At 37.6% G+C, this 12,273-nt stretch overlaps 1 protein-coding gene across 18 annotated transcripts; it reads right to left on the bottom strand.

Moving 5' to 3' along the window:
• Nucleotides 1–214: 214 nt before the first annotated feature.
• LOC147523466 (uncharacterized) lies at nt 215–8,908 on the bottom strand. 18 transcript variants are annotated; one of them, XR_015216080.1, is made up of 9 exons: nt 8,704–8,908; nt 8,500–8,635; nt 8,224–8,364; nt 7,219–7,971; nt 6,071–6,462; nt 5,800–5,956; nt 1,992–2,218; nt 1,611–1,904; nt 215–237 (listed from the first exon to the last, which is right to left on the bottom strand). XR_015216080.1 is itself a non-coding variant. In XM_086598710.1 (4 exons), the coding sequence occupies exons 1-4, from the start codon at nt 5,342–5,344 to the stop codon at nt 4,722–4,724; spliced, it is 321 nt and encodes a 106-aa protein (XP_086454836.1). In that variant the 5' UTR covers nt 5,345–5,788; the 3' UTR covers nt 4,707–4,721. The 18 variants fall into 18 exon arrangements, 1 of the variants encoding a protein (XP_086454836.1); XR_015216079.1 differs by lacking the exon at nt 215–237 and adding an exon at nt 824–864; XR_015216084.1 differs by lacking the exon at nt 215–237 and having other exon boundaries at nt 1,343–1,904; nt 5,800–5,904; nt 6,137–6,462.
• Between the last annotated feature and the right edge of the window lie 3,365 nt (nt 8,909–12,273).

Genomic DNA, 12,273 nt, shown 5'->3' on the forward strand with positions numbered 1-12,273 from the left:
CTCGTCGGTGGGCATGCAAACCATGAATCAAAAATTCTTCATCGGTTTCTCCCTCCCCGCAATATCACCAAACATAAGTTCAAATTTTGTTCCTTAAAAAACACAGAGTTTTAAATCTAGCTGATGATTAATTAAGAAAAACTAAATGAAAAAGAAATTCACTTGAATCCTAGCATGTGTTATATTACAGACTTAACCAGATGTAGTATTATCCCACTTGAACTTATGGTTGAAAACCTATATCAATCAATTAAGGTAAAAGAATGAACATATTTCTTTAAACAAATGAGAGGATTCCAATACACTACAAAACATTCTTCATACAAAAATATAAATAAATATAACGCTAAATTTGTACTACCACAAAAGCTTAATGGATTTCTTCGACGATTAACATAATATAAAAGTACTCTAAGGTAATGCATGTCGGATCGAGTTGTCTTTAATTGAGTGCTTCAAACAATAAACAAACAATCGACCAATGGGATGCACCGACAAAAAGAAACTTCGAGACAAAGGAACTGGGTGCATGAAAAGCGGCGAGCACCACCACCACCGGTGTCAAGGTACCATCTTATGAGTATTACAAAAAAAATACTCCCTTTCAATAATTCTATTGTTCACTCATGCTTTGTGACCGAAGCCGTTGTTCTCGCTTCCTATTGTTTCGTATCGAGGTGACATTTGTTGTTGATGCGCTTCAATTGAAACATGTTAAGCTTGTTAGTCTATTGATGCCGTTGTTGGAACATCCGGGGTTCATGGATAATTGCCGAGCAAAGCCGAATTGTGTACTTCTCCACCCAATCAGAAAGTAGCCAGCCTTCAAATACCGGACTTCCGCAATCAATGCCTCATTTAGAGCTGCCATATTTGACACACGCCAAACACCTATTTTAATCGAAAATTTAGATTACCTATTAGTTTATTCATAGGTGAAAAGGTCAATTAAATGTGTCGCTAAATGCTCGATTTGGTTCCATTGTCACGCACACTTAGACCCCAAATCAATTCAACACAAACAATGATAGTTAGCATTTCATAATAAGTTTTTTTTTTTTTTTTTTCAATTTTGAAGTCATAAAATCAGATAAATGATAAAATGAATAAATCATCAAAAAATAAGAATGGGGTATAAAAAGAAGTTTAATAGGTCTTTCTTTCTTCTTTAGTTTCTGAACACACGACACTTAAAACATGGTCATTGAAATCCAATACACAGTATGCAAAGTGAAATCAACATGCCCTATTAAAAGTTATTTAGCAACAACGCTGGAACTGTGTTCTACCAAATCACATCATGTTACCCCATTCCCACTGCTTGAACAACATGCACAAAAAGTACCACAAATCGAAAATGCATTACTACTAATACTTTTTGGAAGAACGTAGAATATTAAAAAATCCTTCTAGGCTATGAATTCAAGAACTTGCGATAAAATCCTTATAAGCTAAGATTAAGAGTGCACCAAACCATGGGACTCCTTCATAAAACTTAAAGAGCGCGAAGCGCATAAGAATTATAAGTGAATATATTCTCCTGCTTAAAATCACGTGCCACATCATTCCACTTGAATAAATTTTCTGGACATTTAAATGAGGCTTTGTACTTGCTGATACTTGTTAGAATCTGGAAAGGTTATAACACTACGTGGAGTTGATGGTGGAATATGGGGCTCGGAAGGATCTCTGGTTGTGGCATTATTCCACCAAGAAGCCTGGAAGAACTTTACTGGAGTGCTTCCCTTCAGCTTGGTTGTCATGTGTATATAATACATATATACAATGTCAAACTGTCATCGAGTGTAGTTGGCTACTTTATAGAAGTATTCTGCATATTCCCTGGAAGTGATCTGCCACCTGATATTGGACTTGTCGTAACATGCAGTGTGCTTTGTGAGATTCTGTTTGTAGCCATTATTAAAGCCTTGAGAAAATGAACAGGTTCCAGCAAAAATCAGAATATGAACAAAAGGTCAATAGCATATTACCATTACGCAAGATGAGACTTGCTCAGTGTGCTCAGTACCCTACCAAGTCGGATATTACTGAAGTAGAAAATAATGGGTCCAAATCCTACTGGTTAGCCCGCCAAAAGCCATTTCCATTTGATTCTTGAGCTGAAATCCATCAAGAACGGAATTGTCTAGTTACAACTCTGACTGCACCAACACCACTTGTGAAGTTGACAAATGCATACCCAAGGTTATACCCAGACCTGAAAATGCAACATGAATTGCAAAAAACCATTACAGATGAACAATTCCAAAGTTTTAATTTACTGACGAAAAAAAGATATTGGGTTATAAAGTGAATAAGAGTGTATGCGCTTGATATATATGACTCTAGTTGAGGTTCAATTCTCTAGAAGAGGTGCTACTGATTGAAGCTCTCGGAGTTTCAGAGTATGAAAACTGTTGTGCAATATCAGGATACTGATCTCTCCATGAGGTTATTAGTCTCTTCAGATTGAACATAATTGGTTTTGGGTAGTGCATTTGCAGAGAGAGGCTGGCAGGTAATGGGGCATGTCGTGTTTCCCCTTTGCAGCCATTCTTGAATTGCTTTCCTTTCATATGTTTGACCAGTTTCGAGAGTGACTGGATCACTCAAAAGCTGGCTTGTTATGGGACAAATATAATCCTTTGGTGGTCGATTGATTAAAGATCCAAATTTTTCAAAGGGCCCTTTTTCCAAGGAGGTATGCAAACGGGTATTGGTGTGTGTTGCTGAGAAAGATATTTTGATACACAGGGGAAGGTCTTATTATCATGAGTTAAGAAAAAGTGGGTATGATGGAGTAGTGGAGTTTATGGAACATGTGTTCCATCTCGATACACCTGAGCTTGAAAATGCTGATGATTTTATGAACCGTGTGGGTGCTTTCTTAAGTGCATGAAATTGAGTATCCGATCTCTTCGAGTATAAACTATCACTTTAGTTTGAATAAATCTTGTGCCCTCCTAGTATAGTAGTCATTCGGAGTCTGTTTGCTAATAAGTCAGCAAGTCTCCATGTACTGGAGTTATGTCTCCGTGGGATCAGTTGCTGAGTTGATTGTTTCTCTTGTACTTTGTATTTTCTATTTATAAGTGTCACCATGTGTCCATGCATCCATACAGTGACTAAGGAGAACACTTTGTATGTTCTATTTAGTTGCTTTTGAATAAATAAATTATTCTGTTACAGGCACTTGTTTTTCTACTGTTGTGGTATGTGAATGTCAATATACTCATGTTTATATAGTAAGTACAGATTATATATATTGGTTTTATTTCATTGTGATAACTGAAGAATCGAAAGAACATGCATTGCTGATGAGGAATCACTAATACGTCAAATTTGATAAAAGTACAGAGAAGTATTACTTAACATGTAAATATGCAACTTTGAAACTTGTGTGATCAAACTCTAACCTATTCTCTAGTACCTGTGTGTTATTTCCAAAACTTAAGTCCTTCCAAAACTGGAATTCTTTCTGCAACTTTTCTTCCGTTCATGGAGATGTGAAAGATTAAAGCTAAAGAAGACAAATAAAAAAAAGAAGCACAAATTGAAGATCTCATGACTATGTTGGTGGCCCGTGGACACATTAGTGCTCAAACTAACTACAACATAGATAAGTCCTCAAATTAGGATAGCTAAATATGAATGTGGGTGGGACTCACTGTCGCTTTAGCCAGAATCTGCTGGACTGATGCTTGAATCATTTAGCAACCGAGGCATGCTACAGGCAACAAAGCAGACACGGTAGTAGTTATAATGCTCAGATAAAAGGCTAAAGGGGGTTCGAATCCCTTCTACATTGCAGAGATGGGCTTGGAGTTGAAGCTTTTGGTGTTTTAGGGGATACTATAGGAGGAGAGAAAACTCTGACTGCACCAACACCACTTGTGAAGTTGACAAATGCATACCCAAGGTTATACCCAGACCTGAAAATGCAACATGAATTGCAAAAAACCATTACGGATGAACAATTCCAAAGTTTTAATTTACCGATGAAAAAAAGATATTGGGTTATAAAGTGAATAAGAGTGTATACATACCGGAAATCCATAGGTAAATACAGAAAATCATATTCTGAGAAACAGTTTGATGAGTGCTCATTCTCTTGAAAACAGTGTTTATCAAGAATTTATAGCATAATTTCTTAGTTTAATTTTGGAAGAAGAGAAGAATAAGAGAGAAGGTTTGAAGAGAGGAATTTTTTTTTTGCAGAGTTGGGAGTGTTTTGTAGAATTGAAAAAAGAGTATGGAAGAGGTTTTATCTATTTTGGGTTACGAATAATTGAAATTGGCAAAAAGGGCGTAGAATTCATTTTTTTATGAAAAATCTGATGTGTCAGTCTCAGAGAAAAAAGAGGGCACTAGGTCCATCCCTGTAACCCGCAACATTGGATTTCCCTCCAGCAATTGTTGTCACACCTGCAAGCAAACAAAGCAATTACTAAACATTAATTTGATTTCTTTACAGGCGGAGGATCAAATTCCAAAATTCTAGATACACAATCCTGAAAATCAGCTCAGATAAGGTTAAGATGTCACACACCAGCTTCTCCTATCTTTCTGATAGCTAGATTCGCTGTGTCTCATGACATATACATTCCCTTTATCATCCATGGTAACACCCTTTGGATGATTAAACCCGAGCATCACTTTGGTTTTTTCCATCAACATGTCCAGTGTAACCCTGAAACGACCCAGCAACTAATCTAGCTCTACTATCTGCAAAACCCAAGTTACAAAGATGAAGCATTTCGTTAACACAGATATAAGCTCATCACTTTCGGTACTAAAACAAAACACTAACATGTGAGATATAAACCAAATTAAGTAGTATACAAAGTAGCAGACATACATTGGGATAGAGGCGGAGTTATTAAGACAAATGTTGCTGTTCACCTCATCAACGGCAAAGAGTTCCCCATCCTGAGATACACGAATAGAATGCGGCAGCACCCCAAGCGCATTTCCTTCTACTATAGTCTCAACCAAGTAACCACTCTCGAACTGAAGCACATTACCATCTGTACATATATATAATATAACCACATTATAACCCATCAATCTAAACATGATCATATCCTCAATAAAGTGACAAAATTAATGAGTATTCTAACCTGGTTGTGATGGTTTTGGTGAAGATCTAGTCCATTTGAGAATGGAAGACAAGTGTTTAACCAAAGGTGCTGAAACAAAGAAAAATGAATGAAGTTATAAGTAACATTACCCAACAGCTTAAAATTTGTTTGGTAACAAGTTTACCTGCCGGAGCAGCAGCTTGAACTGGAAATTCAAGTAAAGGGGAGATGAAAAGTGTGAGAAGTAGTATTGAATTTCTCATGATAGTTGGTAATGAGTAACTAGTTAGAGGTGTGTAGCCATGAGTGAAAGGAAAGTTTATATAAAGAAGTCAAAATTTGTTGTAACCATGCCAATCACAGATTTTGAATTAAAAGACAATAAAATAATTGGTTTCCTTAGCAAAAACAAAAGTATTGGTAATTACGCATATCTAAAGGTAAGAATAGATTTTGAATGGTATCTTGTCTTTTTATAGGTAAAATATATATAATAATTAGGAATCAATTACATATAGCTATAACTATGCTAATATATTTATTTTAAATAGTTACTTTGCCTTGAAGATAATTACTTCACATGTGGGTTAACTCAAACCTATAAATAAATCAACATCTACAGAGTACATAAAAATTCAAGTATCAGGCACAGAATCACAAATCCATACTTCAACCTGTTAATATTTTTCTATGTTCATGGATTTATTGAAAAACTCACCTGAATTGAAAAAACATCTTCAATTGGCATCAAGAAAGGCTTGTCAAGCTGACGTACAGGATCAGGTATGTATGAGTCAACAGCGTCCATCAATTTTGATATAGCCTGTTTACCAATTTCATCATTTTCCCTCTTCAGTGCTGACAGAGCTGAACCCCTAATAATTGGAATTTCAATAAACCATTTCACACTACCCAAAATCAAATGAGAGCAAAAAAATAATATTACTCAATTTCCATCATACCCCTGACTTCTTTATATATATATTCACCTTGAGAAGTCCCAAACCACATATACTAAACATTGAAATCAAAAGTTTGCTGTTGAGGATCATAACTGGAAAAGGGTGCTGAAGCTATCATAACTGGAAAAGGGTGCTGAAGCTGAAGTTTATTGAAGTTGAGACAGGAACTATCTAACTATTAAGTCAAATCTAGACCGAGTAATTTGTTACACAAAACCACCTAGATCCGCCCCTGCGATGAAGAATATACGAAAATAGTAGTTTAATTTTGACAAATACAAATCACACCAGTATTAGAAACCCTTCCTACATGCCAAAGCTGGCAAAAGAAGGTACCACCCTTTGCATGGACAGCGTCTACAATGGGTTTCCAAGCTTCCACCTACTCCTTTGTCCAAATACCAGGTGTATCTGGATACCTAATAAATTAAATGGCAATAAGTAAACCACATAAATGGTCATGCAATTCTGAAAAACCATCTATAAGCGAAACAAATGAATATCGCGACCTTTTCAGGATCGATCCTTAGTGCAAGTGATAGCTTTCAAGACCAAACTTTGGTCTCCACGTCCATAAGCAAGGGGTACTACCTTAACATCTTCCCCCAAAATACGTTCCAAGTAGTGCTTATATACTTTTCTAAATAGTAAAGTAATAACCCTTGCTTGGTCTAAAGCAAATAGTTTCAGAACATATAAGGAATCCAAAAAATTCGGTTGTCGCAGGTTGTAATCCACAGTACAAAAGAATGGAATGACACAGCCATTTGCAACAAAATTTGCAGACATTGACTGGCTACAAAATGCCATGGAGTATTCCTATATCATTCTTGATTTCACAGTGGGAGCTTCTAGGATAAACAGCCAGATTATGTCGAATCACTTTTATAGAATCGTAGCTCTTCCACATTTTTCATCTCCAGCAATCTTTTGATTTATACCAAGTGTCCCTAGGACCAAGGTTATAATGTGGCCCATTAGTTACTTGTACCATACCTAGATACTAAAATAATGAGCATCCTACAAACATACTAATAGTTTACGGGATTTTGAAATGATACAGAGCTGGATTCATGACCAATTAGTTACGAAACAGAGATATAAGTGAAATCTACACAGGTAAAATTGAGGTATGTAACCTTCAATAGAAAATTAATAAATGGCAACGATTTTACCCTTGAGCAGTATCAGAAACCCCGGTGGCTTCAACTATAAGAAGTCCTCCTTTGCTAGTCCGTTGAGCGTAATACAAAATTGCATGTGGTTAAGGGACATTTGCGTAAGCTTTCTGTCCGTAAGATTTCTGCCTAGTCATTGGAGCCAAAACAACTCTACAACAAAAAAACAATAACAAATAACATTTCTTAGAATCTAATTTCCAATCTATGAAAAATATGTTGTGTATAAGTACAAACATCCTATAGTTGGGTAGCAGCCACCCGTCCTTCAAACATCCTATACTCGGGAGACAATGTAAGAATTGCCTGAACATCGCATAAGGTAGCTCGGTAGTCCTCTAGTGCCAAGAACATGGTTTATTTCAGCCAGAGCAGCTTCAACACTTTGCTTCCTCATCAGGCATGCAGCCCGATACATGTACATGTAGTTAAGTGTTGGATCCAATTCTGCTGCCTTCTCAAGATTATCACACTTCTTCTCGCCTTCACAGTATAGTGCTCTCTCCTAATACATCCATCCAAGAGGGTTAAAGGAGGAAATCACATAGTTGAGTTTGTCACAAGACCGTTGTTTCCATCCCTTGATGAAATCCAGTCTAGCCAAGCCAGCAACAGAATAAGTATGGCCTGCTGACACAGCAGCCTCAAATAATCATTCAGCTTCGTCATATTCTTTCCTCAGAAGCCGGGTGCTTCTAGCTGACGAAAAGACAACTGCCTCTGCCTGCCACTGACTGAAGATTCAACTAACTGTTCCAAAGAAAATCAAGCATATACATTCTAACAATAAGAAAACCAATCAATGGAGCTATAATAACTAAAAGTCTAAACTATTCTATCCATGTTATCTAGTTAATATCAATTGGACTCTCTCACTTAATCAGTACCAACAATTCAAAACTTTCTACATATACTCACTGCAAGATTCTTAATATGAGTTGGCATTCAATAATATTCCCTTAAAATCCAACATCAGACGTGGACTTGACTCACTAATCCTACCTTTTGTTAAACTGCATGCATTATACCCCTACAATCTTTGTGCCTATATAAGCTTGTTCTTACTCAACCTTTTACTGATGCAAACGTAGTCCAGAAATAAGTCAAGGCCGGGTTTGGCCGAGGCACATTGTTAATATTAATCTGCAAGAGAGGGAGAGATCTAGAAAGAGTGTCAAAATTGTGCGCCTTGGCATTGGATCCAATCAAAGGTTTCTCCTTTGATTGGAGAACAAACCAATTCATTCCATGAAAAAAAAAACACACACACACACACACCTTTCTCAGTGTACCACTCAGGGAGTAATCTCTCGCCACCACTCCCAACACATACATGAAATCCCGGTGAAGTGGTTTTTTTTTTGGGTAAGATATCTGTGCGGACTGTGGAGTTTTTTTTTTTTTACACTCTTCACTGCAAAAAAAAAATATATTAACAGATAAAGTTTGAAGTTTTATTTTAAGGAGAAGAAAGATTATTACCATCCGGTGAAAGCACTTCCATCTTTGGCACGTTTGAGAGAGTTACTTGTAGATCTAATCTTTGGCACGTTTGAGAGAGTTACTTGTAGATCTTGCTGGAGCCATTATTTTCAGAGAGATTTTGAGAGATGGTTTGGAATTTGGATGTGAGAAAGGGTGAGCGGTTTGTTTAGTAGAGAGTTTTGTTTTTTTATTTTTGGTTGGGTTACGAACAATTGAAATCTGCAAAAAAGGGCGTAGATTTACTTTTTTTAAGAAAAATCTGATGTGTCAGTTTTTAAAAAAGTGACCGACGCGTCACCTGGGAGATTCTCAACTACTCAAGATTAATGGTCTTCGTAATGTAAGCCTCGTGAATCATCTCCAAAATCCTTGCAAATCGCGATAAAACCTCTTTTCGGACATTTTTATCTCTCCGTCCCGAGTGCTTTTGTAAAGGGAAGACAAATCTTTGACAACATTGTGCTCGCCATGAGATTGTTCAGACTCTGAAAAGAAAAAAAAAGGTGCATCGGGTTGTATGGCCATCAAGCTAGATTTGAGCAAAGCTTTCGACAAAGTTGAATGGAGTTTCCTTCTAGAAACTATGGAAGCCCTTGGCTTCTCCGAAATGGAGGAATTGGATAAATCAATGCATTTCTACTACTTCTCTTTTCGCTCAAGATAAATGGATCACCCATGGGCTTCCTCAAACCCGAATCCGGTATCGCACAAGGAGATCCCCTATCACCTTTTCTTCGCTCATTATCTCATGGAAGTTTTCTCGCCCGCTCTCAAAGCGAGAAAAAGAAAAACAAATCCATGGGGTCAAAATCGTAGGAGTGACAATCCTATGTCTCACCTTCTCTTTGCGGACGACAGCTTCATTTTCTGCAGAGCAAATATTGCAGAAACACATCATCTCAAGGATATTCTGGAGCTCTTTAAAAATGCTTCAGGTCAAGAGATAAATTTCCGAAGTCCGGTATTTTTTTCACTCACAACACCCACCGTCGTCATCAACGCATTGTGAAAAGAATTCTGAAAATTGGGAAAACAATCACCCATGAAAAATACTTGGGAGCCCCGCTAATCCTCAGACGCAAGAGTCGTATTGATTTTGCTCAAACTAGAAAGAGTTTCTCGAGAATGGAAGGGTGGAGAGCCAAGCTACTCTCCCAAGCCGGAAAAGTAACGCCATTAAAGCAATCACTTCGCCATCCCTCTTACATGATGTCAGTTTTCCAACCGCCAACATCTACATGCAACAAGTTGAATTCTCTAAATGCTAGTTTCTTTTGGGAAGAAAAGAAGACAACACAAATAAGGTGCACTATATCTCCCCGAACAAAATATGCTTACCAAAATCAAGTGGGGATTGGGGATAAGGCGCATCTCATCATCATCTCAAGGCTTCAAGCTAAACTTTTTGGAGAATCCTTAAAGAACCGGACAAACCTTGGGTGGTAAGCCTTCTAAAGAAGTACGTCCGGGAAATTCGATCTTGAGGGTAAAATGCCCTAGACGAGGGCATCCAAGATATGGCAAGGTATACTTAAAGCAAGAGATGCGATCCTCCCTAAGCTATGTTGGCATATTGGAACGGGAAATGACATCGATATCTGGCTCGATCCTTGGATACCAACTCTACCATACAACAAACCCATGGGACCCATGCCACCTGTAGGCCCATATAGGTGCGTGAGTGACCTTCATTGATCCGTAAAACCGCCGTGGAAAAGAAATGTTTTGATAGCATTTTTCTCCCAAGCACCGCCAAGGAAATTCTGAAAGTGCCTCTCAGTCGACAAGAACACAACAACTCTATCAGATGGTTAGAAGAAACAAATGGAGAACTAACAGTGAAGTCTGTTTACAAATACCTCAGTGAAAGCACAAATGCAGATCAAAACCAACATCGGCAACTATGGAAAAGCATCTGGAATCTCAACACAAAGGAGAAAGTCAAATTGTTCTTTTGGAAAACAATCGAAAACAAATTTGCCCACAAGAGAAAATCCGTAAATCGGAATATCATCTCCTCAAATACTTGCCCACGCTGCAATAATCGTGGAATCTACTCATCATGCACTTTTTTCATTGTGTCATGCTTTCGGACACATATGGTATGGCTCTAAACTCTCTATCGAACCGATCATTGGAATAGCGATGATTCTATCATTTCCATCATCACAAATATCACCACTAGGCTAAACTCTAAATATGATATTAAAGACACCCTAAGTGAACTTGCCTCAATCATGTACTCCATATGGACTAGCGAGAAATGATCTTATCTTCAACAACAAACAAACAAATTTTTTGGCATCATCTCCAAAGCTTCAACTTTTATCACTAACACTGAGAAGCCGCTTGCTAAAACAAACACATAAATGCCCGCCTCATATAACTGAAAATTGTTGTTACCTCACCACTGGATGCATCGTGGGATAGTAATACTAAACAGGTAGGTATAGGTTTTGCTATTTGGAATAACTTTGGTTATTGCATTGGTGCGGGACATGACAGAGACATAAGTCTTGATCCGAGAGGCAGAGGCTCGAGCCATCCAAGGAGGCCTAGAGTTTTCACAACATATGCAGATCCGGAACATCGCCATTTTGACAGACTGTCAGAGACTTGCTGAGATTTTGGAGAGTAGAGGGACAAACCTATCTTGGGGAGCTACTTCGGTGGCTCATGACATCTATGCCAGTATTTCTGTTTTGGATGCTTGTACCTTCTATTATATTAGTAGAAACTCAAACGTTGTAGGCGATAATGCTATATGCTGCGGCTAGGCGGCGAGCCCCCCCGCACTATAGCTTAAACCATGTTACTGCAAGATCGTTGATTGAATTATGTATGCACTCTCTGGGGAGCACTTCCTAGTTTGGAAGTGTTTCCCTTTTATCTATAAAAAAAAAAAAAAAAAAAAAAAAGTATTAATGGTCTTTGATACCTTCGTTGGTTGTGTCATACGTGTTCCAACTTAAGCGTCCCGGTCTTTTCACGTGTAAAAAAAACGATTGCGTTTGTAGGATTTATTGACAGCGCCCACGAAAGAAACACAATTGAGCTAGGAACCATTCAATAAAAATGATAACGAAACACTTCCAAATGCAATCATATTTTTTTTTATAGCACTTTTTTACATAAGCTATCCAATTGATTGTCATTCCATCATAACTCATAACTGGTTTAATTTCATGAGGATCTTGTATGGACGATATGATCAGTTATCACTCTCATAAACCAAAAAAAATGATCGAAAACCCTTGTAGTGGGTTTCAATGCTTTCATAGCATAGCCATTCATCAGTTTGTTATCAATGGTAACTAACATTGCCCGGTCAAAAACGAAAACCAAAATTCAAATAACCAAAATAAAAAACACGTACGGTGAACTCTCACATTAAAAAAAAAACAATCTAACAGTGATGAACCCAACCAATCATGAAACTGGCACAATGATGAGAGAACTCGACTGGTTAGGTTTTGAGTTTTGAGTTTTGACTGCTAAAGTGTGGGTTCTGACGAAGAAGATGAGTGTTAGACTCCAATAACATTATCGAGATACGCAAAATCAAAA

This window comes from Coptis chinensis, chromosome 1 (genome assembly GCF_015680905.1).
Source record: "Coptis chinensis isolate HL-2020 chromosome 1, ASM1568090v1, whole genome shotgun sequence".
Classification (NCBI taxonomy): Eukaryota; Viridiplantae; Streptophyta; class Magnoliopsida; order Ranunculales; family Ranunculaceae; genus Coptis; species Coptis chinensis.

Excerpts from the sequence above, each read along its gene's own strand:
- LOC147523466 (XM_086598710.1), bottom strand. The coding sequence starts at position 5,344 with ATGAGAAATTCAATACTACTTCTCACACTTTTCATCTCCCCTTTACTT. Across the intron at positions 5,190-5,265 it reads TCAAGCTGCTGCTCCGGCAG|CACCTTTGGTTAAACACTTG; the intron begins GTAAACTTGTTA and ends TCTTTGTTTCAG. Across the intron at positions 5,028-5,120 it reads ACCAAAACCATCACAACCAG|ATGGTAATGTGCTTCAGTTC; the intron begins GTTAGAATACTC and ends ATATATGTACAG.